The sequence below is a fragment of the Mya arenaria genome, chromosome 17, assembly GCF_026914265.1.
Source record: "Mya arenaria isolate MELC-2E11 chromosome 17, ASM2691426v1".
Classification (NCBI taxonomy): domain Eukaryota; kingdom Metazoa; phylum Mollusca; class Bivalvia; order Myida; family Myidae; genus Mya; species Mya arenaria.
In genome coordinates this window covers 29,344,503-29,371,934 of record NC_069138.1, presented here as the reverse complement: position 1 = coordinate 29,371,934, position 27,432 = coordinate 29,344,503, and the positions used below count along the sequence as shown (strand labels likewise).

The following is a 27,432-nucleotide window of genomic DNA, read 5'->3' as shown; positions in this document are numbered from 1 at the left end:
TGCGATGTACCTTTAATGAACAAGTACAATACCATGAATTGTACATTTAAAATTGCGAAAAACGAAACAGTTCTAACATTAATCACATTTGCGTCACAATACAAACCACAAAAATACACTATCATCAATAATTGTTCCAGTTTCACAAATTGTCGATAATACAATCATCCTGTACAACTTCATTTCATGTTCTGCACTTGGTATATTATACCAATAATGCCAAGAAAGGGATCTCTTTGAGGTATGTACCTCAAAATTAGTAAAGGTTAGTGTTCAAAATTATATCTTGTTTACTGGCCAAACCATGTATCTGGTTATTGTCATTGACGACTGACAGCTGATTTACAAAATAAATGGAGTGTGAATTTGAGAAATACTGCCATCCCATTGGACAAAATATAATGTTAAACACTAAGTACACATTAAGGAGCTTAAAATAGTAATGATTAGAGACAGGCCCCAATTTCTCGCAAAAATCACAAGGATAACATGCTTCAATATCTTATTTCATGAAGTCTTATCACTTATTAAAGCAGAACTTGATAAATATTTTAGCCAGCTTTAGATCAATGTTGAATGTGGACAGTTGTTGTCAGTAAAGTATTTGCTTGTTGAGGGAAAAAAGTGCAACTCTTTTATGATCATATCATAGAAAAAATATAATTGCTCGAGTACAGCCTCTCTAAAGGAACTACCTTGAATGCTTAGCTTTGTAACACTTCAACAAGCCAATTTAATCATAACTTTAAATTACACATGCAAGAACCGCACAGTTATGAATGGAACTTATTAAATAGTTGAAACTGAATGCCCAAAGACACAGTTTGGGCATTACAAACCAGCAGTTTCATGATCATATTTTCTTAAACTGGTTCATAAACACCATTTGCCTTGTTTTTTTGCGAACAGTAGTGGTAGTACGTGGTAAATTTCACTTTCTCTCAAGAATTTTCACTTTCTACTCACCAAAATGATCATTTTGTAAGTTTGGCAACAGTATTTCACATCCGAGGCTTAATAAGAACTATGCATTTTAACAAAGATCACATACAGCGAGAGAAAAAACAGAAGATTATAAAATTATAAAGGATAAAATAGAACAAGAATTAAAAACAAAACATACAGCTAGAAAGAATGTACAAAATATACAGCTAATAGTTGGAACACTATAGTAACATGATTTTTTTCGCAGTTTTTAACAATTGCTTATTGAAGAATCACTATAAAATGATCCTTTCTTTTTCTACATGGCTTATAAACCCTAGTATTAAAGCTGCACTCACAGATAGTCAGTTTAGAACCTTTTTAAATTATTGGTCTCTGAATCAGTTGATTTTGGCAACAATGCCTTCAATTCAGTCAAATGAGACAATTCACAATAGAACAGATCGCAATTTTTTTTTTTAAAGCATTAGTAACACTTTTAGCCATAAAACATTAGTTTTCGAATGTAAATATGATAAACTGTGATCTGATTTTATGTCAGCTGTCTTATATCATTGGATTCCAGACATATACGCGAAAAATTGGCCGAACTCAACTTTCAGTCCACAATGAAGTTAGGAGTAAGTCTGGCTGGTCTTGTTAAAAACAAATAACTTTTACAAAGTTGGGCCAGATTGGATTTCCGAACCAAATCCAAGAAGCAATGCTCAGACGCCACCCTTTAATAAAAATTCTTAGCTCTGTAACTGTGGCACCACCTATTTTTGAAGACATACAATAATAACTGAATAGTCACAATACTTAAAATAAGCTGCTTTAGAGTATCTTCTTATGGCAGACCTCATTTCATATATACATACATTTTACAACTTAAAAGTCAAGACAAAATAGCATTATACAATAATTAACCATAAACCATATCAATTAAAATTCTACTCATAATTACAAAATCTCAATTCAAACTATTTGTGAAGTCGCCCAAAAGTATTGTGTTGAATTGAAAACTTCTGAAGGTCTACAAATATATATATTTTTTAAAACTAAAACATCAGTCAGAAATTATTTCTTCAGAATAGCTTAAGGTTACAAATACAGCAAAGAGATTCATACATACATAGGAGTTAGCACTTTCAAAATGCAGCTCAAGCATACATTAGGAGCTGATAGGATTAACCATGCCCTTGTACGCTACTGTTTCTGATAATATCAGCAAAATCTAGTAGCATTTGAATTACATGATAAACTAAGTACCTCCCCTTAGCAATACTTTCAAAATACTTTTTTCTAGCAAGCTACATTAATTCTAACATTTTTACCAACTACATATCACTGTACCATGCTGTAATTCTCATGGACATGATGCTACTTAGAATTTTCTGTTACAAATGCATACAATTAACCTTAATTTATACTCTTGAAAGAACTAACCATTAAACAGTGGTATGTCAACTAGAGGAACTAACATGTGGGCTCAGTGGCCGTACAGCAGGGAAAACTAGTTGATGCTATCCTTGTACACAGAGCTCTTTACCATATTACTTTTTGTAATTGTATTCATGAATATAATAACAAACATCTGTTGTCAATAATTGTTCCAATATTGTACCTATTTAAAACTATATGCTTTTATTTCTTGGTCACCAGCTCATGTTTTGATATGATATGTATGTTTGTTATTCATGTCAGAAAATAGCTCATTGAGCTAATGTTTCTTGTTATCCCGGTATCATATACCCAACTTCAAATAAAAATTCTTGTATCTTGTAATGCATTCACTGATTTCAAGGCTAGAGAAAAATATCTTTTTGTTTAAAGCTGCACTCTCACAAAATGACTGTTTAAAAACTTTTTTTATATCTCGTTTTTTGAACAAGCCATTTTTGGCGAATTTTTTTATTGTAACCAGTGATACAAGACTATTGAAAAAAAAATCATATCGCAGGTTTTCATATTTATGTTCAAAAATTGAAGTTTTATGCATTTTTCTTAAAGAGTTAGTAATGTTTTTAGCCATAAAACATTAATTTGCGAATAGAAATATGAAAAACTGTGAGCTAATCTTTAGTCAGCAGTCTTATATCACTGGTCTTCAGATATATACACAAAAATTGGCTCATTCCAAGACAAAAAATAATTAAGTTGTAAAATCAGTAATTAAGTGAGAGTGCAGCTTAAAGGATTTTCCATTTTAAACCTGCAACCCACACCAGGAGGGCGCTTTCAAACTGGCCTATCAACCTTTATTAGAAGAAAGAAATGAGAAAAGGAACCTTCCCTAAAGAATATCTTTACTTTGCCTTCCTGAAGTGGGTTGCATGTTTAGACAGAATGGACCGTATCACAATCTTGGGAGGATGGCTTATTTTCTTGTTTTATCTATTTTCTGAACCAATGATCACAGCAAGCAGTCCAGTTCCCAAATTTTAAACCAATTCTTAACAGAAAAAACATATTTGTAAATAAATAAAATGAGGGTGGTGTTTTCGGACAACAGCATCTAAATTCATTCTTCTCTGGCCTAATGCAGCCAAATCACTCAATATGTTCCATGTATACACAAATTACACTTAATGGTCCCATTTTACGAGATAATGAATATCCCCCTCTGAGTTAATTTGCTTTCCAGTCAAATAAAACCCATTCAAATATCCATTTTTATCAAATGCACAAAAATAATTCTTATACTCTCTCATGCATTTCACATAGATTTCATTCTCCTCATCTTTCACGTTAAGGACAGGCGGCGCACTGACTCGCGACTTTACCTTCCTACTATGCCGTACATTTATCTTCACATCTTTTTTCAAATTCTTTGCGTCAAACTTCTCCAAAGCATCAGGTGGCTGTAGGGACAACCGACCAGGCTTCTTGTCCTTAATTTCGGGCATCGGAGGAGTGGTGCTACAATTGCTATTCAGAACAAGTGGCTCCACTCTCTCCAAAACTGGCGGACCATCTTCCGTACAATTACTCTCGACATCCTCATTTTCGACCTTAACTTCCGCCATCTTCCGATATATCGCCCATATCTTTCTCTTTACTTCGTTCTCAGCCTTGAGGACATTGCTTTCTACCGGATGAAGGAATGGATGATTCTCCCAGCTGAGAGTACCGAGATCGTCGTGAGGAATGAATCGGTCAAGGAAAGGCACTGACTTCTTAAGTTTCCGTGATTTGGACGGCGACTGGTGATCCTGTCACAAAGAACATGAAAATAAAGCATCTCTACGTGCTTATATCTTACCAATCACTATTGAATTGAATTGATTACTCACCATTATGAAATCATTGTCAATAACTGGGGAAAAGAGATTTACTTCAAATATCAGTTTATCAGATTTCTCAACCTCAAAATCTGAGACCTGTCATCATCAGTTTCACACAAAAAACTTAAAGTATCAGACAAAGAATTATTTTTTTCATAGTTTTTAGTTTCTAATTGACATGATGTTATAATGGATTAAGACCGCTCTCAATAATTCCTACAGTTTGACAAAAGTTGTCAAAATATTAAAGCAATATCCATGTGCATTTGTTTGACCATAGAGAACATCAATATTAAATCTCTCCATTTGTTTATCAGTTATAAATGTTTATACAGGTGATTTGATGTCATCTCAATTAAGCTATAATAAGAATTCAGACGGAAAAATAAAATGGCCTAAAAAAAAGTACATTTGGTTCGGGTTACCTGACCCTACCTACGGAATAGGCGCCGACCCTACCGTTTTTATAGTCAGTTTAAAAAAAAATTGAAAAACTAATTTGTTTTTTTTTAATTGCTTTTCAATATGTAGTTTAAAACCTTAAATGCTTATATAGAAGATAACTTTAACACCATTCCCCAATGATGAAAATAACATTCTTATATAAAGCCTAATAAAAAAAAACAGAAAAAACTAGAGCTGTCACAGGAGTGACGAATACCCCCAAATGCCGCCTGGACACAGGAATGGCAAACCATTCCTTTGAAAAGAGGCCATAACTCCAAGGTTACTGCACACTGCATCTTCTTTTATCATGCATGTATTGTTTGTCCGGAAACCGTTTTTCTATTTTCGTAACAGTGCACAAAAACCTTTACTCCACTGGCCCCATTTTCAATCACAAGCATTGTCTTCACAGAGGCTGCCTATACAGCAAGTTTCATCACAATATCTCATGCCCAATTAAAGTTATGAAGCAGAAACCATTTTTCTATTTTTAGTAACAGTGACCTTGACCTTGGCACCACCAGCCCCAATATTGAACTTGACCTGTATCTTCTGAAATGTACCAAAAAATGTTCAAATCTGTCAAGCCTTTCATGAGTTATCGTCCGGAAACCATTTTTCTATTTTTAGTAACAGTGACCTTGACCCCACCAGCCCCAATATCGTACTTGATCTGTATCTTCTGATGTTACACCTGTGTACCAAAAATTGTTCAAATCCGTTTAGCCTTTCATGAGTTATCGTCCAGAAACCGTTTTTCTATTTTTAGTAACTATGACCTTGACCTTGGCCCAACCAGCCCCAATATCGAACTTGACCTGTATCTTCTGATGTTACACCAGTGTACCAAATTTTTTTCAAATCTGTCAAGCCTTTCATGAGTTATCGTCCGGAAACCGTTTTTCTATTTTTAGTAACAGTGACCTTGACCTTGGCCCCACCAGCCCCAATATCGAACTTGACCTGTATCTTCTGATGTTACACCTGTGTACCCAAAATTTTTCAAATCTGTCAAGCCTTTCATGAGTTATCGTCCGGAAACCATTTTTCTATTTTTAGTAACAGTGACCTTGACCTTGGCCCCACCAGCCCCAATATCGAACTTGACCTGTATCTTCTGATGTTACACCTGTGTACCAAAATTTTTTCAAATCTGTCTAGCCTTTCATGAGTTATCGTCCGGAAACCATGAAAACTGACAGACAGACTGACCGACCGACAAGCTCACTCCTATATACCCCGTTCGTTTGTGGGGGTATAAAAACAAGAGCTGTCACAGTATGTGACGAATGCCTCCGAATGTGACATTGATCTACGAACAAGGTCAGTACATGAAAAGTTGATCTTGCCTTTATGTGTCAAATACATATGGCAAGTTATTTTAAATTTCCTCTGAACATAAAAAAATACCACCCATACTTGACAACCTACACTGTTATGTCCTTATATTCAGAATTCCCTTGTGAATAAACACTTAGTGTATCTTTCACCTTAGAGGTAGGGACATGGGTCTTGCACAGGACACGTCGTCTTCGTATGTGGAACACATGTAGCAAGTTATTTTAAAATCTGTCCATACAAGGGAAAGTTCCAGCCCGGACACTACAACCTATACCCTATGTCCTTATATGCAGCACTCCATTGTGAATAAACACTGTGTGACCTTGACCTTTGAGGTAGGGACACGGGTCTTGCACGCGACACAGCGTCTTGGTATGTGGAACACATGTGGCAAGTTATTTTAAAGTCTGTCCATACAAGAGAAAGTTACAGCCCGGACACGACAACCTATACTCTATGTCCTTATATGCAGCACTCCATTGTAAATAAACACTAAGTGTGACCTTGACCTTTGAGGTAGGGACACGGGTCTTGCACACGACACATCGTCTTGGTATGTGGAACACATGTGGCAAGTTATTTTAAAATCTGTCCATACAAGAGAAAGTAACAGCCCGGACACGACAACCTATACTCTATGTCCTTATATGCAGCACTCCATTGTGAATAAACACTAAGTGTGACCTTGACCTTTGAGGTAGGGACACGGGTTTTGCACGCGACACGTCGTCTTGGTATGTGGAACACATTTGGCAAGTTATTTTAAAATCTGTCCATACAAGGGAAAGTTACAGCCCGGACACGACAACCTATACTCTATGTCCTTATATGCAGCACTCCATTGTGAATAAACACTAAGTGTGACCTTGACCTTTGAGGTAGGGACACGGGTCTTGCACACGACACGTCGTCTTGGTATGTGGAACACATGTGGCAAGTTATTTTAAAATCTGTCCATACAAGGGAAAGTTACAGAGCCGGACGGACGGACGGATGGAAGGTGCGATTTTAATATGCCCACCTTTGGGGGCATAAAAAAAAAGCCTACCTACCCTACCTATTTTAGAAAAGGATGTAACCCTAACCAAACAATTATTTTTTTAGGCCTATCATGCCCAAGACTTTTCTGAAATTATATGAAGTTATAATTATTTATACAGGTGGTTTGACGTCATCTCAATTAAGCTATAATAAGAATTCAGACGGAAAAACAATATCATGCCCTAAGACTTTTCTGAAAATATCACATTTACTTTTTTTATATCAGAATATCTATTTATTTCAACAACCACTGTACTATTTTCTTCAACAAACATAGGTTCGGGTTTGGTTCAACCATTGGCTTTAACATCTTGTAAGTTTACCTGCTCTAGCTTTATCTTTTTCTTTGCTGCTATGTCCCTATGTATTGGACTATCTGTCAGCTTGTTCACTGGAGACACACTGTAATGGAAAAAAACGAATATTATTTTTAAAAATCATGCTGAACCAAGTATAGATTGTCTGACATTTAAGAAGTAGGTTAATAAACTAAAAAATATCTATTTTCATGACTGAAATAAGAAACAACCCATTCCATTAGAATAGTAATGAAACCTACCAAAGCCTTGCTGTGACTTGAATTAATTGAGACGTATCAAATAATCATTAAAAAGAAGGTATGATTCCTCCCCTTCCCCCCTAGGGTTCATTCCTAAAGCACAGTTTCTATCCCTTTTGAGAGATTCCAAAGTTGTTAAAATTTATAACAATTTCAAGCATCTTCCTAATGTTTTTGATGCAAATATTCGAGCAAAATACTCGACCTAAACTTAGCAACTGTATTATAGTCTGAATCCTGATTACAGTTTCAGACTAAAATCCCTGGAGGTTGATAATAGCTCGAATATTCCTGAAAATTATGACAATAGTTTTTATATGAGAGATAAAACTTTCGCACCTGCTGAAATAGTTTTCCAGGAAATTAAAACCCATTTCAAAGTACCTTTTTACACATTTCAATGTTCAACAAAATGCACTGTCTGCAAACTCTTAATTGTAATTGAAGCCTGAGCTCTTTCATTGCTCATTTTTGTGGAAGTGGCAATGAAATTGATACGAGAATTACCATCTTCAGGATGTCAATGAAAATCATAATAGTAAAACTAAAGAAACAGGAGAGCCCAAGGGCAAAAACCAACACTTGTCCTTTATTTTCAGTCCAAAAAGTGGCATTATTCAACAATTATTAATATCAGAGAAATGGGTCTTGCTATACATGTGAGAATCGGCTCTGGCAACATATTAAACAACTTCTATTTCAATATTTTAAACATGTTTGGAGCAATTAGATTGAAGTTTTTGCACAATAACAAGAAGGTCAAGACAATACATCAAAATTACTTCCAGAAATAATATTACAACTATTATTTAAGTTCACTCACTTCTCAACATACAAGACTTTCGACCTTCGACCTTTGATCTTGTGCTTAGCAACCATTTGGTCCGTTACTTCTTGGTTGCTTGGCAAAGTCACATGGATACGAGGGGGTGGTACCTTCACACGCAAACCCCACAGCGTTTGGCTCTGGCGAAACTCAGAGGCATTTTTGAACCTAGAGTTAAAAATATGTGCAAGAATAATGTTACCTGAAACAAAATCTTTTTTTGGCAGTATTTAAAGATAAAAACACAGCTAAGGAAATGGAAATTTTCTTCAAAGATTGTTTAATTACAATTAAGATCCAAGATATGAATCAGCCTTAAGAATAAATTTCAAAGATTTAAATGTTTTTTTAGCAAACAAGATATACTTATATCATAAACATCAGTATGTCTGTGCACTGCATTGCCTTAGTCAAGTGTGAACCAACCTGTCTTTATGAGCCTCCAGAGTCTCCTCTATGATCTTCTGTCTCTCCCGGTCTGATAGGTCATTGTACTGAAATAAATAGAAGCTGGATATCAAAGGATAAACACTAAGAGTTGAACCATTATTAGAAGTTTGTAGAAACATCCGACAAGACAAATTTATCCAAGTGCAGGTAACAGTATGACATGCAGAGTATATCAGGGTGTTCATTTGAATAATAATGATTTTTTTTTACTTGAAGTGTATTTTTTTCTGCAATTTCGGTATCAAAGAATATTAATTAGTTATAATATAAGTGATGCATTACTGTGAAAAACAATTTGGTGCCAAAACATGAGCAAGTCCTGTTGGGATTTGGCGGTTATTGTACGTATGACTTCAATAAAGGAAACAAACCTACACGACGTGTTTTACCGTGATCATCTCAAACAAGTCCCTTTAGACTTAGAAAATATTAAGATATTCCAACAACTTAGCAAACATCAGACCATGACACAAAATACTAACAGAAGGTTCATGTACCTTGAATATCTGCAAGGCGTCCCAGTAATCGTCGAGCCAGCATATAATCTTGGGCTCAATATTGTGATACTTTCAACAGTTCACCTCAGCCAAATTAAACAGGCACAATTTCTCCCACCTCAGATAAGTAGATCCATTTATTTAACCATGCTAGAAATTCTTATCTTGCCCACGGGCGAAGATAAAATGCCCGTATGGAACTTCTTTTAATGGTCACCACATTGTAATTACCTCCCTTGTTGAAGACTGTCGTCTGTAGCGCATCATGGAAACCTTGTCTTGTGGTAATATTTGGAACGCTAGTTAATTATTTCTCGCTTCAAATGTAACCAGAAAACAGTTTTCACGCACCTTTCAAGAAATAATGCTTCACTCTTCTTAGAACTATTTAAAGACCGATCAGACCAATTACATACTCTGAATCACTGCGCGTATATCCATGAAAACCACGAATTATCCCATGTCTGTACACAATTATTTTCACTAAGCACAAAAGAGTTCCAGCAAAAAAATACATTTTTACTTAATTTTGTTTAACTGAGGTGGGAGAAAAAGCATCTACCATTGCCGCTCATGTAAGATAGGGTCATCCCGACCCTCCCGCAGGGTGTTTTGCAGAAACTCAGTAAACCCCGTTTCCACAAAACACCCTATGCTCGGGTCGGAATGAACCTATCTTACACTCTCGGTCATGGAAGATACTTATAATCTCACCTAAATGTTTGTGAATATTTGCTTAATATACCTTAGATATCTGAAGAGCGTCCCAGTTATCGTCAAGCCAGCCTATAACCTCAGTTTCCAAATTGTGGTACTTGCGTCGATTCACCACCGCCAGGTTGAACAGGCAAATGTGCAGTATATCCAACCTTAATTATGGAAATATTTTTGTTTACATTTTCAAACTTAAAAGCCTTATGTTTCTAACTGGTATTGTCAGAAAAAATGCTTCAAGTTTTCAGTTTAAAATTTTCACAATATAGACCTTGTGAAACAATGAACATATATTTACTCTCCTGTATAATAGATAAGCAAAGCCTTTAAAAACAAGAGATGTTTGTCAAACATTATGCCCCCCCCTGAGCGCCATGTTGTCAGGATTATATGGACAATTGAATGAAATATGCATGGACCGAAATGACAGCTGATTTGTTGCTGTTTTCAGATTATGACCATTAAAGTGTGAGGATAAAGTGTGTTATGACCGTCATGACCTTTGACTCTATGAACTCAAAATCCAGAGTCATCAGCTGGTCACCAGAAACCTAAATGTCAAGTTTGATGGCCATGGGTGCAGGCATTGTCAAGTTATCACAAGACAAGTTTTTTTCGTTCAAGGTCACTGTGACCTTGACCTTTGACCTGATGACCCCTTAAATCATAAGGGGTCATCTACAAGTCAGATGCAACTCCAAGTCAAGTTTGAAGGCCATGGGTTCAGGCATTGTTGAGTTATCACTCGGACAACCTTTTACCATTCAAAATCACTGTGACCTTGACCTTTGGCTCTATGAATCCTAAAATCAATAAGGGTGATCTACTGGTCAGGCTTAACATCCATGTCAAGTTTAATGATCATAGGTTCAGGCATTGTTGAGAAATCAGTGGGGGAAGATTTGTAAACTTTTTTGCGTTAAAGGTTACTGTGACATTGACCTTGGCCTGATGACCCCCAGGTCATCTACTGGGCAGGCCCAACCTTCATGTCAAGTTTGATGACCATAGGTCCAAGAATTGTCGAGTTTGCTTTCAAGGTCACTGTGACTTTGACCTTTGACCCCTAAAATCAATAGGGGTCATCTACTGGTCAGGCCCAACCTCCATGTCAAGTTTGAGGGCCATGGGTGCAGGCATTGTTGAGTTATCACTTGGACAACCTTTTATCATTCAAGGTCACTGTGACCTTGACCTTTGGCCCAATGACCACTAAAATTAATAGGGACAATCTTCTGGCCAGGCTCAATCTCCAAATCAAGTTTGAGGGCCATGGGTGCAGGCATTGTCGAGTTATCACTCAGACAACCTTTTATCATTCCAGGTCACTGTGACCTTGACCTTTGGCCAGATGACCCCCAAAAACCATAGGGGTCATCTCCAGGTCAGGCCAATTCTCCAAGTCAAATTTGAGGGCCATGGGTGCAGGCATTGTTGAGTTATCAATCAGACAACCTTTTACCATTCAAGGTCACTGTGACCTTGACCTTTGGCCCAATGACCCCCAAAAACAATAGGGGTCATCTACTGGTCAGGCCCAACCTCCAAGTCAAGTTTGAGGGCCATGGGTGCAGGAATTGTTGAGTTATCACATGAACAACCTTTTACCATTAAAGGTCACTGTGACCTTGACCTTTGACCCATTGAGCCCAAAAAACAATAGGGGTCAGCTACTGGTCAGGCCCAACCTCCAAGTCAAGTTTGAGGGCCATGGGTGCAGGCATTGTCACGTTATCACTCGGACAACCTTTTACCATTCAAGGTCACTGTGACCTTGACCTTTGGCCTGATGACCCCCCAAAACAATAGGGGTCAACTACTGGTCAGGCCCAACCTCCATGTCAAGTTTGAGGGCCATGGGTGCAGGCATTGTTGAGTTATCACTCAGACAAGCTTTAAAATTATTTTACCATTAAAGGTCACTGTGACCTTGACCTTTGACCCGATGACCCCCAAAATCAATAGGGGTCATCTACTGGTCAGCCCCAACCTTCATGTGAAGTTTGATGACCATACGTCCAGGGATTGTTGAGTTATCACTCGGACAAGCTTTGGTCTACCGACGGACCGACCGACATGCCTGTGCAAAGCAATATACCCCTCTTCTTCGAAGGGGGGCATAAAAATATATAAAGGAAAGCCGATATTCCTAAAATTCAGCAAATTACTTGACTTAAATATTGTAATGTTGCCATTTAATTTTATACCTAGGGTAGAAATTGGCTACAGCACACTTGCAAAATCTGATTATGTTTCAACACTAAATTTCATCAGATTCTCCTTCATCCATTCAATCATTAATAAATACAAAACAAGAGAACCACAGAGCAAAAGTCCAACAAGGGGTATTTCTCCAATTATTTAAGCCAAGAGTCCTTGCTATGCATGTGTGTATTGACATTGCCAACATATGTACCAAGTTTCGTTTGAACATACTAAACAAGAGCCGTCGTAAGACAGCGCTCTCGACTACACCGTTTTGACTTAGAAGTGAAGACAATGTGCCTGTCAAAAGCAATAAAACAATCAAATTGAAATGTGAACAAGAATCACAATGTGACAAAAACAGTTTTTTAATGATTGGCAGAAGAGATTCAGTTTCAACTGTTTCTTCTATTTTTTGTAACAGTGACCTTGATCCTAATGGCCCCAAACACAATCCCATGGAAGACCTCCATTAACTCTTCCTACATATCAAGTTTGGCCACAGTATGCCAACCATGGTGACTTTGACGCTGCCCAAAAACCAGCCTGCCCAAACAATGGTGCACATCATAAATCATTCAAATAACTTGTTTTCCCTTTATGAAAATGTGGTTAAAAATATTAAAATGTGCCTTTCAAAGGAAAAAACAACAACAAAAAAACAAAACAAACAAAAACAAAACACTCAAGGGCAATAATTAGTATTTAGGGCTAAAATGGAGTTATGTTCCTTGTTGTAAGACGGTCATCAATAATTCTGCAAAGTATTAAGTGCATTGCATGAATGGTAAAGAAGTTTTTTTTTTATTAAACTCCCAACATGCCCTAAATCTTTAACCTAAGTCAATCTGGGGCCATAACTTGTATAAAGGATAATATGGAGTTATGTAACCTCATTCTGTGATGGTCCTGAACAACTGTGTGAAGTATTAAATCAATATATATAGCCCGGAATTAACTTAACTGGGTTTTCCCATGCCAGTACAAATAAAAGGTGAATATCTAGCTATTGAAAGTCATGTAACAGTCCAATGACTCTATTGTCTCCGAAGTAACGTGTGTATATAACAACGGTTTAATTTTGTTTGTACCGGAGGATTAGGCTGGGAAAACCCGAATAACTTTAATTCCGGGCTTAAACTATTGAACAAAGGGTAGAGAAGTTATTAATGATTATCCCAACCTGCCCTAAAACTTTAACCTAAGTTCCATAGTCAATCAGGGGCCATAATCTGTGTAAAGAATAATATGGAGTTATCTAACTTCATCACGTGATGGCTCTGAACAACTGTGTGAAGTATTAAGTCAATTGAATGAAGGGTATTGGACTTATAAGTGAAAATCCCAACTTGCCCTAAAACTTAAACCGGACGCCGACGCTGGGGCGAGTAGTATAGCCCACCTATTCTTCGAATAGTCGAGCTAAAAAAGAAACTTTTTTTTTTTGTTCAAGCTCTTGTACCACACTGCCTCGAGTGACACGAAGGCTATGACAACATCTAGACATTTTTCTTGATAAAGAAAGTGTACCCACCACTCTACATCCAACCTCTTGATGTACTCGTTGCCATAGTTACAGGGAGCACACACAAAGATGTAGAACGTGTCCGAGAACATCAGTGGGTAGTCCAGACACTGCATACACGCTGAAATAGACAGATACAGAACTTTACACTGCATACTCAAGAACAGGTAACATCAATGGGTAGTCCAGACACTGCACAGATGCTGAGATACACAGATACTGAACTTAAGAATGTGTTGGAGAATGTCAAGGGGGTTAATTAATAGGTTATAATTAATTATTTTAAATGATAAATAATGCATAAAACTATTTCACCTTTCCCCATCATGTGATTTAAAGTAAATAGAAAACCTGCTTTTTTTCAATGACTAGAATTGTTCTTCAAACAATTTGGACAATTTAGTTCTACAAATGTAGTAAGGCCCTGGAGACCTATTATTGAATAAGAGAAAGCCCAATACCTTCATGGAACCACTGCTTACATCTACAGCACTGCAACATCTTCTGGTACCAACTGCAACACAAAACAGCAAATAAAATATATATCTCTAGTTTTAACAGAACATTTCACATTTAAGTTGAATTTAGAAAAAGAATTAATCTGAAAACATTAACTAATTGACCTGCCAGTAAGATACTGTTACCCTTCCACTACCGGCCAGGAGCGACCTGCCCACCTGGACAACTGGATTATTTCGAAATCCCCTCATTTATGATGTCACATAAAGACACAACCACTTTTTTTGCATTTGCATACCAGGGGTATATGCAGCATTTCATACAGACAAATCTGAACCCTTTAGGCAGTCATGTGGGTCTTGCATGCCACATGCCATCTTTTAGTGCAAAATTTCTTTGCAAGATTATTTCAAAACCTTCTCATGCATGAAAGTTACAGGCGGTCACAAACTTATGTGTCATGTTTTTCCCCTCAAAATCTCATCATGCATGACAAAAGTTACCGCCAGGACAAAGTGGGAGAAAACACCCAAACAAAAGGATGTACAGAGAGTCCAAATATATATATGCCCACCTTCATGGGCATAAAAATCTAGATCCTTTGCAAGCAGTACAAATCTCTAGATCTAAACATAATTGGTACATACACTCCAGGTGCACCACAGTAACAGTAGCTCTGGTCAATGTTGTTTTTGTGCTGTGCGTCCCACGTCAGGCTGTTCAGATCATACGGCAATACCTGCTTCATCTTCTTTAGCTCTAGGGCTGGAGAGGTAATGAAAAACAATGTGGTTAATAATAGCACAGCCTGCAAGCTCTGCACTGATAAAATGATTTTTATGCTTGCTTGAATTTAATTTTTCATATAGCCAAGCTTACAATGTCTTAAAACAAGCAGTGATTTTTTATCCAGTTGTCAAAAAAGCCCAAGCCCTGCAATAGTAAAATGTCTTGCACGTTTGCTAAATTTTCAGTATCTTGTATAACAGGGCTTTTTTGATATTTTTTGCAATACTTAACACTAGTGATGAGTTCATTAAAAAATCTAATTTCGATGACTGGTTGATCCAAAATTGAAACATATGACAGAGTGCATAACCAATACATGATGTGAAAAGGTAAGCCCCACACTTAAGTAGAAGATTGTACATACACAATAGTTTGTCATAGAGTGATAAAGACAGCATTTTCTATCAGACTTATATGTTCAGTAATGATTTTCCCCTTATCTTTGGTAAAAATGGCCCAAACATTCGCAAGCTTAGTGCCCACAAAATACAGCAAATGAAAGGTCCTTTTTATATAACCACCTACCTAGTTTGCCAGTCTTTATCGCCCCACCCAGCCTGACCGTACTCAGGAATACACAGTTCCTACACAACCAGGGGTCGTTGGGGTCAGCAATCGTGTCATCCTCAATCTCGGGCCTGTGACACTGCTGGTGGTAACCTGGAAAACATATGTCAATTCCTGTGAACATAATTCAAGGAAGTCATTTGTGAAATGACATTACGTTCAGATACAATTTGGAGCACTTTTCTGAAAACTACAATAAGCTGTCATTTGAAATCCCTTTACGGCATATAATAAAAAAAAATTGCTTGTTTCATTGTTAGATTGTAATACATTTGAATTTCACCTTGTCAACACCAAATGTAAATAGCCAATTGTCCAAGATAGATTTTGGTGGTCACTCAATAAAATGTACAACGATCTCAACACGGAAACAACCAATTATCCTCAGCGGTCAGATGTGACATTACCTTATTTGCACTGTTAACTGACCTTATTTGCACTGTTAACTGACCTTATTTGCACTGTTAACTGACCTTATTTGCACTGTTAACTGACCTTATTTGCACTCTTAACTTTCAAGGACAAAAAAGCTTACTTGTGGTATGTGTTCAAATTTTTACTCTACACATAAAACCATACCTAATGATACCAAAAATATTATGGGGTCACGAGGCATTCAAAATTCAGATGATTGTTGAATCAGGGCTTCCAGTATGAATTTAAAATTAAAAGTTTAGTATGAACTTCCTTGCAATTACTGGTTAGTTTTTCTCCAAAACATGGAAGTTGCAAGTTTCTTGAACACAAAGAATATCTTCATTATTGTACATTTGTACAAAATATAAAAAGAAATGTTTTATCTAAAACACGCCAGCGCTACCAAAGTATGCTGAAACTATTAATTTAGTTCAAAACTAATAGGTGCAGAGCTTTTTCTTTATAAACCTACGGGTCCGACTATCGGACCCATTCCCAAAGCAAAATATATGATATTTTTCCCAATCTTTAGAAAAAAATCCCAATCAAAAGTAAAAAAAAATCGCTTATTTTCATCGCATACAGAATTCAGTATGAAATATCATCTGTCATGATTTATTGCAATAGTAATTTACACCTCAATGATATGATGTTTCAGTCGTTTCAGATCTTTTGAAAGGAAAAGAAACTAATCTTTAATCATTTCCTTTCCCAGAAGACTGAAAAGGTTGTTCTTTTAACTTTAAAATTTCCTAATTCGGGCATATTTCGCAACGCAAATTTTCCCAAATTGTCTAGGATCTTTTACCCAAAATGGGCAGAAAAAGCCCTGACAGACATGACATTTTGACATCATAAACTTCAAGAGTCAAGAGTGTTGGATGTTTCTGTACTTCCAAGCACTCAATATAAAAATGTTTTAACCCATGTTCAATGAGTAATTTACTCCCAAACCCCCTGAACAGAAGCCCTGATTGGAAACCTTACAATACATGGTCAGGGCTTTTTCTGCCCATTTTGGGAAACAGACCCTAGACATTTTGGGAAATTTTGCGTCGTGAAAATGCCAAAATTGGGAAATTTTACAGTTAAAAGAAAAAGCTGTCTAGTCTCCTGTGAATTAGGTAATGATTTAATATTAGTTGTTTTCCCCTTTAAAAGACCCACAATGGCTGAAATATCAATCATTGGGGTGTAAATATCTATTGCAATAAATCATGACAGATAATATTTCATATTTCCGATTTCTGAATGTGATGAAAATCAATGATTTCTGAGTTCAATTACCAAAAAAACTTCACATGACATAATTTATTAGGATGTTGAAAATGAACCAGTACAGGTAAAAATAATTTCTAAAAAAAAAAAAAAATTTTTTGGATTGGGATTTTTTTCTGAAGATTGGGAAAAATATCTTATATTTTGCTTTGGGAATGGGTCCGATAGTCGGACCCGTGGGTACTATAGAAAAAGCCCTGATGGTTATCCAGAAGCATGGAATAAAACTCACCTTGCAGACAGTATTCACAAAGAACAATCTCATTGGGTTTTTCTGACGTCTCTCCCAGACATACACAGCATATCATCTCATCATCCTCCAATACTGAAACACAACACATCAATTTTCAGCCCAAGGTCACCACAACATACCCTTGACCCACTGACCTCAAAATTAACAGAGTTCATCTGATGGTCTTCACCAACCTGCCAACCAAGTTTGACGTCTATCGACCTAGGCGTTCTTCAGTTATTGATTGCAAATGGATTTTCAGCTCTAGGTCACCACAACCATGACCTTAGACCTCAAAGTCAATAGGTCTCATCTGATGGTCATTACCAACCTGCATACCATGATGGGCTTAGTGCTGTTTAGTTATTAGTAGAAAATTTATTTGCCAGAGGTGACCACCACCTTGACCTTTGAACCGCTGACCTCAAAATCAATAAGGTTAATTAATCTGCAGGCTGTTACTAAGGCCTAAAAAAAAAATACATTTGGTTCGGGTTACCCGACCCTACCTACGGAATAGGCGCCGACCCTACCGTTTTTATAGTCAGTTTGAAAAAAAAAAAATGAAAAATGAAAAATTTAAAAAAAAAAAAAAAAAAAAAAAAAAAAAAAATCTCGTTTTTTTTTAAATTGCTTTTTAATATTAAGTTTAAACCTTAAATGCTTATACAGAAGATAGCTTTAACACCATTCTCCAATGATGAAAATTATTTTCTTATATAAAACCTAATAAAAAAAAAAAAAAAAAAAAAAAAGCCTACCTACCCTACCTATTTTTTTTAAGGATGTAACCCTAACCAAACAATTTTTTTTTTAGGCCTAACCTTCCTACGAGGTTTGAGGTTTTTGTGACAAAGCTTTCAATAACCTGTTAATTATTTAACCTATACCTAGTCAGGCTGCAATGACAAATAGAAATGTGCAAATTAAGTGTTAATGCATTTCAACAATCATGCCAGGGCATTTGAGCCACATTTTGCTTCACTTTGTCATGCTTGAAAAGCTGTATCATTCACAATTCAGACATACATATAACATTCTGGGTTGTGAATGGCAGTTGAAGGGCCGAAACCATTTAGGTGAGGGATTTTGGCGGTCGCGCTAACAAAATAGCCTTTTAAAGCTGCACTCTCACAGATTGAATGTTTTGACAACTTTTTGTCTTGGAACGAGCAAATTTTTGCGAAAATCCATGAAAACCAGTTATATAAGAATGCTGACAAAAAATTAGATCGCAGATTTATATATTTTTATTTTAAGTTCAAAATTGACGTTTTATGCATTTTTCTTAAAACGGTTAGTAATGGTTTAAGCCATTTAACATTAATTTTCAAACAGAAATATGAAAATCTGCGATCTGATCTTTGTCGAGAGCAATCTTTTATCTTTGGTTTGCAGATATTTACGCAAAAATTTGCCTTTCCCAAGACAAAAAATAAAAACGTAAAAACGGTAAATCTGTGAGAGTGCAGCTTTAAGAAGCGCTTCTGAGATTAAAATTTGAATCACACTGGAGTTTAAACACACAAAAAAAAGATTCTTTATTTTTTACTTATTTTTTTCCTCGCAGTCCCTGATATTGAAAAATTCATCATTGCTTCCAGAAATATCACTAGAATTAAACAACAAATATAATCAGAAAAGCAAATATATGTTTGAAGGCTCAAAACATTATGTTACCTCTGTGTATGTCCTTGAAGAGTGACCAGTACTCTGAGTCGTCATCGTACCTCAACAGGCACCTCTGGTTAGAATCATCAATCTGTGAAATAAATGAATGTCAACCCTCAATCTATTAGCCATATAGTAATATTGGCTACGGTCGTGGGGCTGGCCAAACACCTCAGCCCTACATATATTTTCTAATATTAAGTTCAAATCAACTTTCAGGGAAGAGCTTCAATCCTCTGCAAGGGGAACCAGACTTGTGCTGTGCTAGGTAAACCAAGTGAGCAGCCTGCTAATACTTCAACAGTCAAGTAACCTTCCAAAATACAGCCAGCCTCTGTATGACCAATGGAAGCCAGGGTATTGGGGCAATAGGCAGGCAGTTGAGGATTGAGGTGGACCAAAAAAGAAAGTCAATTAAGCACTAACCAAGTTTCTTTTTTCTTATGTAAAATACAAAAAACAACATACATGTCCAATTTAATCATAGACGTTTTTTTTTACTAACCCCTAAAACAGTTTTACTACTTTCCTAATTTTGGGCTAGTATGAATTTCAATCTCTGAAATAGCTTAAGATTTGACAGGGCTTGCATTTAGAAAAATATTGTACTCCGACTCCTCACTAACTAGTGTATTCATCATAATTTTATGTGTGTTTACGAGAAAAAGAAATTAGGCAAGTTGCTATTTTTTGACAGTTTTCACTAGCAAAATTTAGTAAGTACCTTAAAACTCTGAAGTGTGTGAGTGCTAAGTTTGAGCCCTGTTTAATACGCTGCCCTCTCCACTTACTTTGAGTATCTTGCCAAGGTAGAACCGGCCATCATGCCAGCGAGCTGACACATCGTCACCTTTCGCAAACAAATACGGCTTGCCCTTCTTTTTTTTGTATGGGACTAACTCCCCTGTTTTGAAATAAGACAAATTAAATGGAAATTGGGATCAGTTATCAAAACTACTTCACCTTTCTGTAGAAAACGTTTGTAAATTGGTTCAATTAATGTTCGAATAGTTTTCAGAAATGGTACAAAAATGATGTTTAATTTATCTTGAAAACACTTTTTTAAACCAAAGAATGGACTTCCTTGGAATGTATTTTACTTTAGATATAGAACACAATCACATAAAAACTCTCAACATGTCACCTCATGATTGTTAATGATGGCCAAGTTAGTATAAATGAAGCAAAATTTAGGCAGGAGAAATAAATATAAAGAAAACACACACCTGACAGGGATTTTTCCGGAGTGGATGGCTCGCTGCTAGGTGTGAGGACATTCACGCTCTTAACTGGCGTAACGCTAGGAGTAGATGAACGAGATGACAGGCGTGAAGATCTCTCAGACCTGTGGTCCAAAGAAAATATCAACTTGTTTATATTTGGCACACAGTGATTTAAACAGCTAAAAACGGTGAAAATGCATTATTTGCACCTTAAAATACACAAAAATACCAGAACACCTGAGTTATATCGGAACAAAAATAATTTCATTCATTAAAGCATGGCATTTTTTTTTTTATTTCTCTAGTAAAACTTGAGATATTGTTGGAAAATATGTTAAGGGAGTAAATTTCACAAAACCAAAAACCACTGACCTGCTTGGGGAGAGGTTGTTCTTGTTTTGGACTAGATCCTTGTATTTGTTGGCGGACGACTTTCGCAACATGTTCACCGTCTCCTCCAAAGACAGCTTCTTGCACTTCTTATGACCTAAGGACGCCTTTGCTGCACCCAAACCTCTTTCTGAAGAACTTTCACCACCTACTTTTTGATTATTCTCTTCAGTTTCTTCAACCATTGAATGCAAATGTTTATCATTAGTATCAGCAGATTCAGAGTAATTTCTATCCTTTTTCCTTCTTCGCAAGGTTTTCTCGCATGACGACGACTCCCCGAGGCCATCATCATTAATGCTAATTTTACTGGTGGATTTACCTGGACTTTGTTTAAGGCCTTGGATTGGCAGTGAGAGTGGTCGTTTTGAGCTGGCTGATGCCTGGGTCGACGATGATGAAGATGGGATGGGCTCATCTACGGAGTGGCTTTGTATGGGGGGTGGAGTACCTGGAATCAATAAATGGTCATTTAGTTCGGACAATATCATGAATGCATACATTATCACTAAAAATATAATAAACAAAGAATTAAGTTCTTTAGGCAAGTTTTAAAGCAGACCTTTCTGATGTGTTTTGACTTGTCTAGGAAATTGCAATTACGTCACAAGATTCATGTTTAAATGCTTTTAAAAAGTTTTAAAAATTTTAAGCCGCCTGTATCCTCCAAATTTGGAAAAAATCTTATTTTGGGAAAATATCGAAGCATGCCAAGAAATGAAAATGGCTGATAAAACACTTGCTTTGACTTGTTCATGCAGGCACTTAACTTTACTTGAGCTGGTCTTGTTTTCACATAATTCTTTATTCCAGAGGGAAACTGCCTTTAGAAGGCAGTAAATTGCATGATAAAATCACTTGCTTACCTGAGATAGATTCAGCATGGAGTTTTCTGTATGAGCGTGATGGTTTTCCCTGATTATTGTCTTGTGTCCCTGAGTTAGACATCAAGCTTTTCAAGGTCAAAACTTCTGGCAGGCTCTGCCGCTTCCTAAAACCATTCATTCTGTACGTAACTTTGTTACCAGTCTGTTTATCTTCTTTTACTCTTGAAATGCTTCCTCTGCCTTTACCAGAATGTGTAGAAATGTTCCTGTCTGTAACTAAAGAATCTAATGAGGTTTTTCTTGGTCTACCTCTCCTCTCAATCTTCTCTTTAACTTTTGATTCAGTGTTGTGCCATTTCACCTTGTCACCAGAAATTGTTCTTCTGTGTTTTGTTTTCTTTTCATTTTTTTCTTGAAGGACTTTTCCTTTTCCACTCTTACGACGAAGAGGACTAAATTTCCCAAATTGCGCCAGAGATTCACTATCTACTTCATTTGTTAAAGATAACTTCCGTTTGTAGGTTTTTGTTTCATTGTAATTTGGCCTATGTCCACCCAATCTTACAGCTCTAGGCGAGGATCTTATATTTGCCGATTCCATGCTTTTGCGCCTTTCTACATTTTGCCGGCCTTTCAATAACGAGATTTCAAAAGCACTCAATTTGCCTTTGAAAGGACTAGAGTCTGGACTTGTGTGTTTAAGCTTCTTGCCATACAACTGTTGTAAGTTTTCACTCTTAATACAACTTGAAATTTTGTTTAAATTCTGATCAAGCAGACTAGGATCTAACACACTACTTTTCACAGGACTGGAGTGGGCTTTTCCCTCATAGGTACATGGCGTTTTAAACGAGATTTCTTCATCCGCAAAAGAATACATAGTATTCAAATCCTTAATCTCTGTGAAATCTCTTGCACTTTGCTTGGAAACAATGCTCGGCTGGGAGCCAAATGCAACAGAAAATGGCTGCTTCTCCTCCATTTTCCTAGGCTGTATAACCCCATTTATCGAAGCTTCAGAAAAAGCCTTACCAACAGGTAAATAGTCATTTTCTTCAACACCTACATGAAGCCTACTTACATTGTTTATTTTGCGTTTCTTTGGTTTCGCTTTGGAGGCATCTTCAGCCTCAGCCACTTTTCTTTTCCTCATATTTATGATGTTTCGTAAGTCACTCGAATGTAGCGGGTTAGGATCTGAGTTCCTTTTCATTTCTATGATTTTCTCCAATTTCAGTGAGGTCTCTTTATTGGGAGATTTTGGAATGTTTCCATTGGTGGCTTGTCTTTTAGATGGCGAGGAATTTGTTAGCCCCATTGCAGTATTAAATGCAGTCCTGTCAATAAAATGGTGAATCAGTTATCAATATTAGCTCAAGCTTGCAAGCGTGAAATGTTTGAATCCTGTCCAAGATACAAGAAAATTTAATTCACGTCAGATAAACATGAATTACAATGATTGCTTGCAGAGTTTTTTCCAGAAAAATGCAACTTCAATACCATATCAATAATGCAACACAGAACCTGGAAGACAATAAATACCGGTAAATGCATTCAAATAAAATTAAATTTAGACAGTATTAGCAAAAAAGTTTAGACATAAAGTAATAAAGTATAAATACATCAATTCTAAATAGATAAAACATTACAAACGTTATAGAAAATTCAAATAATCAATTAAACATTTGTTTATTTTAACTATGATTACAGGATTATTCAGAAAGTGTACTTATGGTCTGAATTTAATATTGGAAAAAAATAGTTTGAACTAGAATGATATAATCAAAATATGCAAATAATATTGATACAAAAATATTGGTCTTTTTATATGTTTACATATTCAGGTTTGTAGGTTATAACTTTAGTCATAACCCTATTTTTATATAAACATATAGTATTCAGGCTTGTTCAAGAAAATCTTAAAATTGATGACTGCTTTCTGAAAATATATGTCAAATATATCTATAAAATAAACTTTAATTACCCAAAGTATAGAATAGAGAATATAGGAATAGAATGCACTAACAAACAATGTCTGTCCGTTATCTAAAAATATATTGATATATTAGCATTAAGTTTTTTACTAAAGACTGATACTTTGTATCATATTTTTGATTAAATATGATTACTTTGTATCATATTTTTGATTAAATATGATTACTTTGTATCATATTTTTGATTAAATATGATTACTTTGTATCATATTTTTGATTAAATATGATTACTTTGTATCATATTTTTGATTAAATACGATTATTAGAAGGAAAGTAATCCATTTGTTTACATTACAGAAAAATCTTCCTTTAAATGATAACAAATAAGACAAAAACAGTCACTAAATGTATGGTTTCATCATAGTTAACTATACACCTACAGGTAGGTGTTTTAGGGTTTAAGCCATGTCGTAAAAGGGGCAGGGTGCAGCGTAGTCCAAATAATTGTACGTTGATGGATTTTTTTTTAGATGTTTGATATGGCAAATCCTTCACGTACAAATTGTTTAGTATCAAAAGTGGGTAGTTGTTCCGATCAGGATTCCGGGTTAAAGCATATAGCGTCTATAAAATATCATAAAAACAAGAAATATTACCAGATAATATTATTTTATATTAGTTCCCTACACAAAAAAATAAATATCCAACTTATAATTATCAGTTTGATGGTTTTATTACAATTGTATCGAGTTGTTCCCCTTCACATAATTGTTGTATGTCAGTCAACTTTCGTTTTATTGGAAAGGTAAACAACTTGTTTTAATGCATTAAATGCTTGTTTAGTGCAAAATAACATTTCACTTACATGGTAAAATATGAATATAACTCTTTATGATAAATTTCAACCATAAAATACTTCACTTAAAACAATTTCAATATTTTTAAAACACCCCCGTTTTTTGCACATTCCCGTTTAGACGTTAGGGATTGGAAGAATCCCGTATAACACGTCTATTATTTTAGACTACGTGCAGCGGAAATGGGACGGAGTGCTAAGGGTGAAAAAGAAAATTTAATTGGGCTGTGAAGAACTTAAAACTTATAAGTTTGACAAAAAATGTTCGTAATGTGTTTAATTGAAGTAGTTTAGCATATTCAGCGGCCAGATATATTAAGTTTTTATGTTATTATAATCATATAATAAGCTTTTAAACAAAACAAAGGAAAATTTGATTATCTAACACATTCATTCTAAGTACCAAGAACATACATGCCATATTTCTGAGAGGCTTCCCAGGGGATTTTGGTCTGAATTCCAGGGGATTTTGATATTACACCAGGGGATTTTTACGCGGCGAAAACTTGCGCAATATCTGCATTTATAATATAACAATAAATATAGAAATACACTCAAATAACAATAATTTTTGGACTTAGTCATCATGGTCCTTCATGGAATTTCACACTCATAATATTATTGATGCTTTCCACTGTCAACCTTCTTTTTTTTTTAATTCAAGGGGATATGGATCCCCCGGCGGGGGACCAGGGGATGGGTTGAAATTCCGGGGGATTTTTCCCCCCGCCGGGGGATATGGCATGTATGCAAGAACGGTGCACAATTTAGGGCAAAGGGGTGCTACTAAAAAAGGGCAGGGTGTAGCACCCTCCTTTAACTCTTTAGCGAAAATCCTACCTTTTAGAGGGGTAAAGTGGTCTCAGACTAGATCATTACTGTATAAACTATAACCTTTCAACAATTGAGCTAAGAGAAATCATACAAGACTGATACCTTTTGTGTGAGCTGCTGTCTGATATGTCTACATCAATGTCGTAATGCTGTTCCAATTGTCTCACATAGGCTGCCTCAAAGCTGGATGGAGAACCAATGTGTGACCTCAGGCCTGGAGAACTCATGCTCCTATCTTCCAAACTGACCTGAAACTGAACAAATAACAAAAATAAACAACAGCTTAGCTTATAAATTAAAGAATACTATCAAAATTTGCATTTCCCGAACTTAATTATATCTAGTATCACCTATTCAAATTTCAGCACACATCAAATGTGATAGGGCTGTGCCAGAATCAGCTTTTAAATGTAAATGATAAAAAGGTAGTACAGTGGATAAATTGATAGCTTATTTGGTAGAACAACATGCTAGAGCCCTAGCGGTCATGATTTGTCACCCTGCAGCAACATAAGTAACAGCATGAGGCTGACATTTCAGTGTGTGTTTAAGGGCGAAATATACTGCACGTCTTTGAAGTGCTTTTTTCCAACCATTTTGAGAAGGGGGTCAGGGCATTTTTGATTAGATGCAAGTTTCTTGCTAAATTTTGTTTTCAACTTTAATTTTGTTTCTTTATATTTTTTTCTCTCAGTGAAATTGGGAATACAGTATTATTTTCATTTTTTGGGGGAATAGTGTATGATTTAGAAATGAGAATGGGACCTTATTGCAACCCCAAATAACCATGCAGCACTGCTTTCATGACATATTTTCTCACATAAAGATGCCTGCTTTTGTTGGCCACTGCCACATTCTCCATGTTATACCAGTAAAAAGGGTATAACCATGCCATATGATCAAATATTTTTTCCTGAAATTGAATCAAGTGCTGTTCTTGTAGATCTGACCATTGGCAACATTGAAATACGGATCTAAGTTTAACTGGACATACATCTGAACACAATGCCACATGTCAGTGCATTTTTAATTAGATGGCGAAGGACAGAAATTAATGTTGAAAAAAAATAATCGCGTTTTCCCGCCATCTTGGGGGTGTTCGGCGATCCGTCGATTTCTTCAAATATTTACACAACTTTCAAAAGGATATAGTAACCGGCATAGACAATATTGTATAATGTGTGTCTAAGAGAGATTTTGAAGGAATAAATCGGTTGGTTTATGGGAAATATTTACTTTTTGACTACTTCTAACGAATTTCTCTTCTTTGAAAAAAGTTGATCTTGTAAAAGTGGCGATTGGTTAAATACCACCATTCACTTATGGACCTATAAAAGACCGGTGCCCGGTATCCAATTTTCGGAGAACAACGATATATCGGTGTAAGCGCATGTAGATTTGTCTTCGTTTTTTTTAAGATTAGTCAATTACATTGTGAGGGTCAATACTAAACTGCTGACCGATTAGCTGACCATATAGAAATAGAAGAGAGTTGCTGACCAATTGCTGACCATATAGACAAAGAAGGAAAACACATGAAAATTTTATTTTTGATATTTAAGATTTTTCAAGACATATTATGTTAAATTTATTTTATATACTCCTTATAGTGTAAGAATAATTTAATCAATCCTTGGCAACGCTTTCACATATTGTAACACCATAGGATGTATATCCTGGTTTGCCTGGTTACACAGCGATACTAGTCCAAAAAAAGAAAAGAAAAAAAGAACAACAACAACAACAACAGTTGGACACTTATATATACATGTATTACACACTTTTCTTTATCTTATTTTATTTCTTATTTTTTTTATTGAATATCGCTGTTGTATAATAAACAAGAAAAAAAAAGAATTCACTCAAAGGAGAAAGAAAAAAAAGAAAAAGAAAACAGAAAAAAAAATCCAGGCAAACGCACTGAGGCATAGTCCTCAGTGCAAACCAGCATATACCGCCCCCATCACTGGTGGGGGTGGTTTAGGAAACTAACTAGTGAGAAATCTGTCATTTAAAAAAAAAATCTCACTAGCTAGTTGTTATAATGCCAAGGATACGTTGTATATATAAACACTTACTATTGTAAAGAATTTTAAAATTTAGACATCTTTTTTGAAATGTAGGCTGAGCCTAAAATGT

At 35.9% G+C, this 27,432-nt stretch overlaps 1 protein-coding gene across 1 annotated transcript; it reads right to left on the bottom strand.

Annotated features, from left to right (window-relative positions):
* Positions 1-26,579, bottom strand: LOC128224251 (uncharacterized). The gene is made up of 17 exons (XM_052934052.1): positions 26,530-26,579; positions 25,396-25,547; positions 21,709-23,006; positions 20,825-21,293; positions 20,456-20,574; positions 20,021-20,133; positions 19,239-19,320; positions 17,559-17,651; positions 15,590-15,724; positions 14,923-15,040; positions 14,278-14,330; positions 13,826-13,937; positions 10,118-10,241; positions 8,852-8,919; positions 8,423-8,593; positions 7,364-7,442; positions 1-4,139 (listed from the first exon to the last, which is right to left on the bottom strand). The coding sequence occupies exons 2-17, from the start codon at positions 25,518-25,520 to the stop codon at positions 3,513-3,515; spliced, it is 3,786 nt and encodes a 1,261-aa protein (XP_052790012.1). The 5' UTR covers positions 25,521-25,547; positions 26,530-26,579; the 3' UTR covers positions 1-3,512.
* Between the last annotated feature and the right edge of the window lie 853 nt (positions 26,580-27,432).

Excerpts from the sequence above, each read along its gene's own strand:
- LOC128224251 (XM_052934052.1), bottom strand. The coding sequence starts at position 25,520 with ATGAGTTCTCCAGGCCTGAGGTCACACATTGGTTCTCCATCCAGCTTT. Across the intron at positions 20,575-20,824 it reads AACAACCTCTCCCCAAGCAG|GTCTGAGAGATCTTCACGCC; the intron begins GTCAGTGGTTTT and ends TTTGGACCACAG. Across the intron at positions 19,321-20,020 it reads ACCTTGGCAAGATACTCAAA|ATTGATGATTCTAACCAGAG; the intron begins GTAAGTGGAGAG and ends TTTATTTCACAG.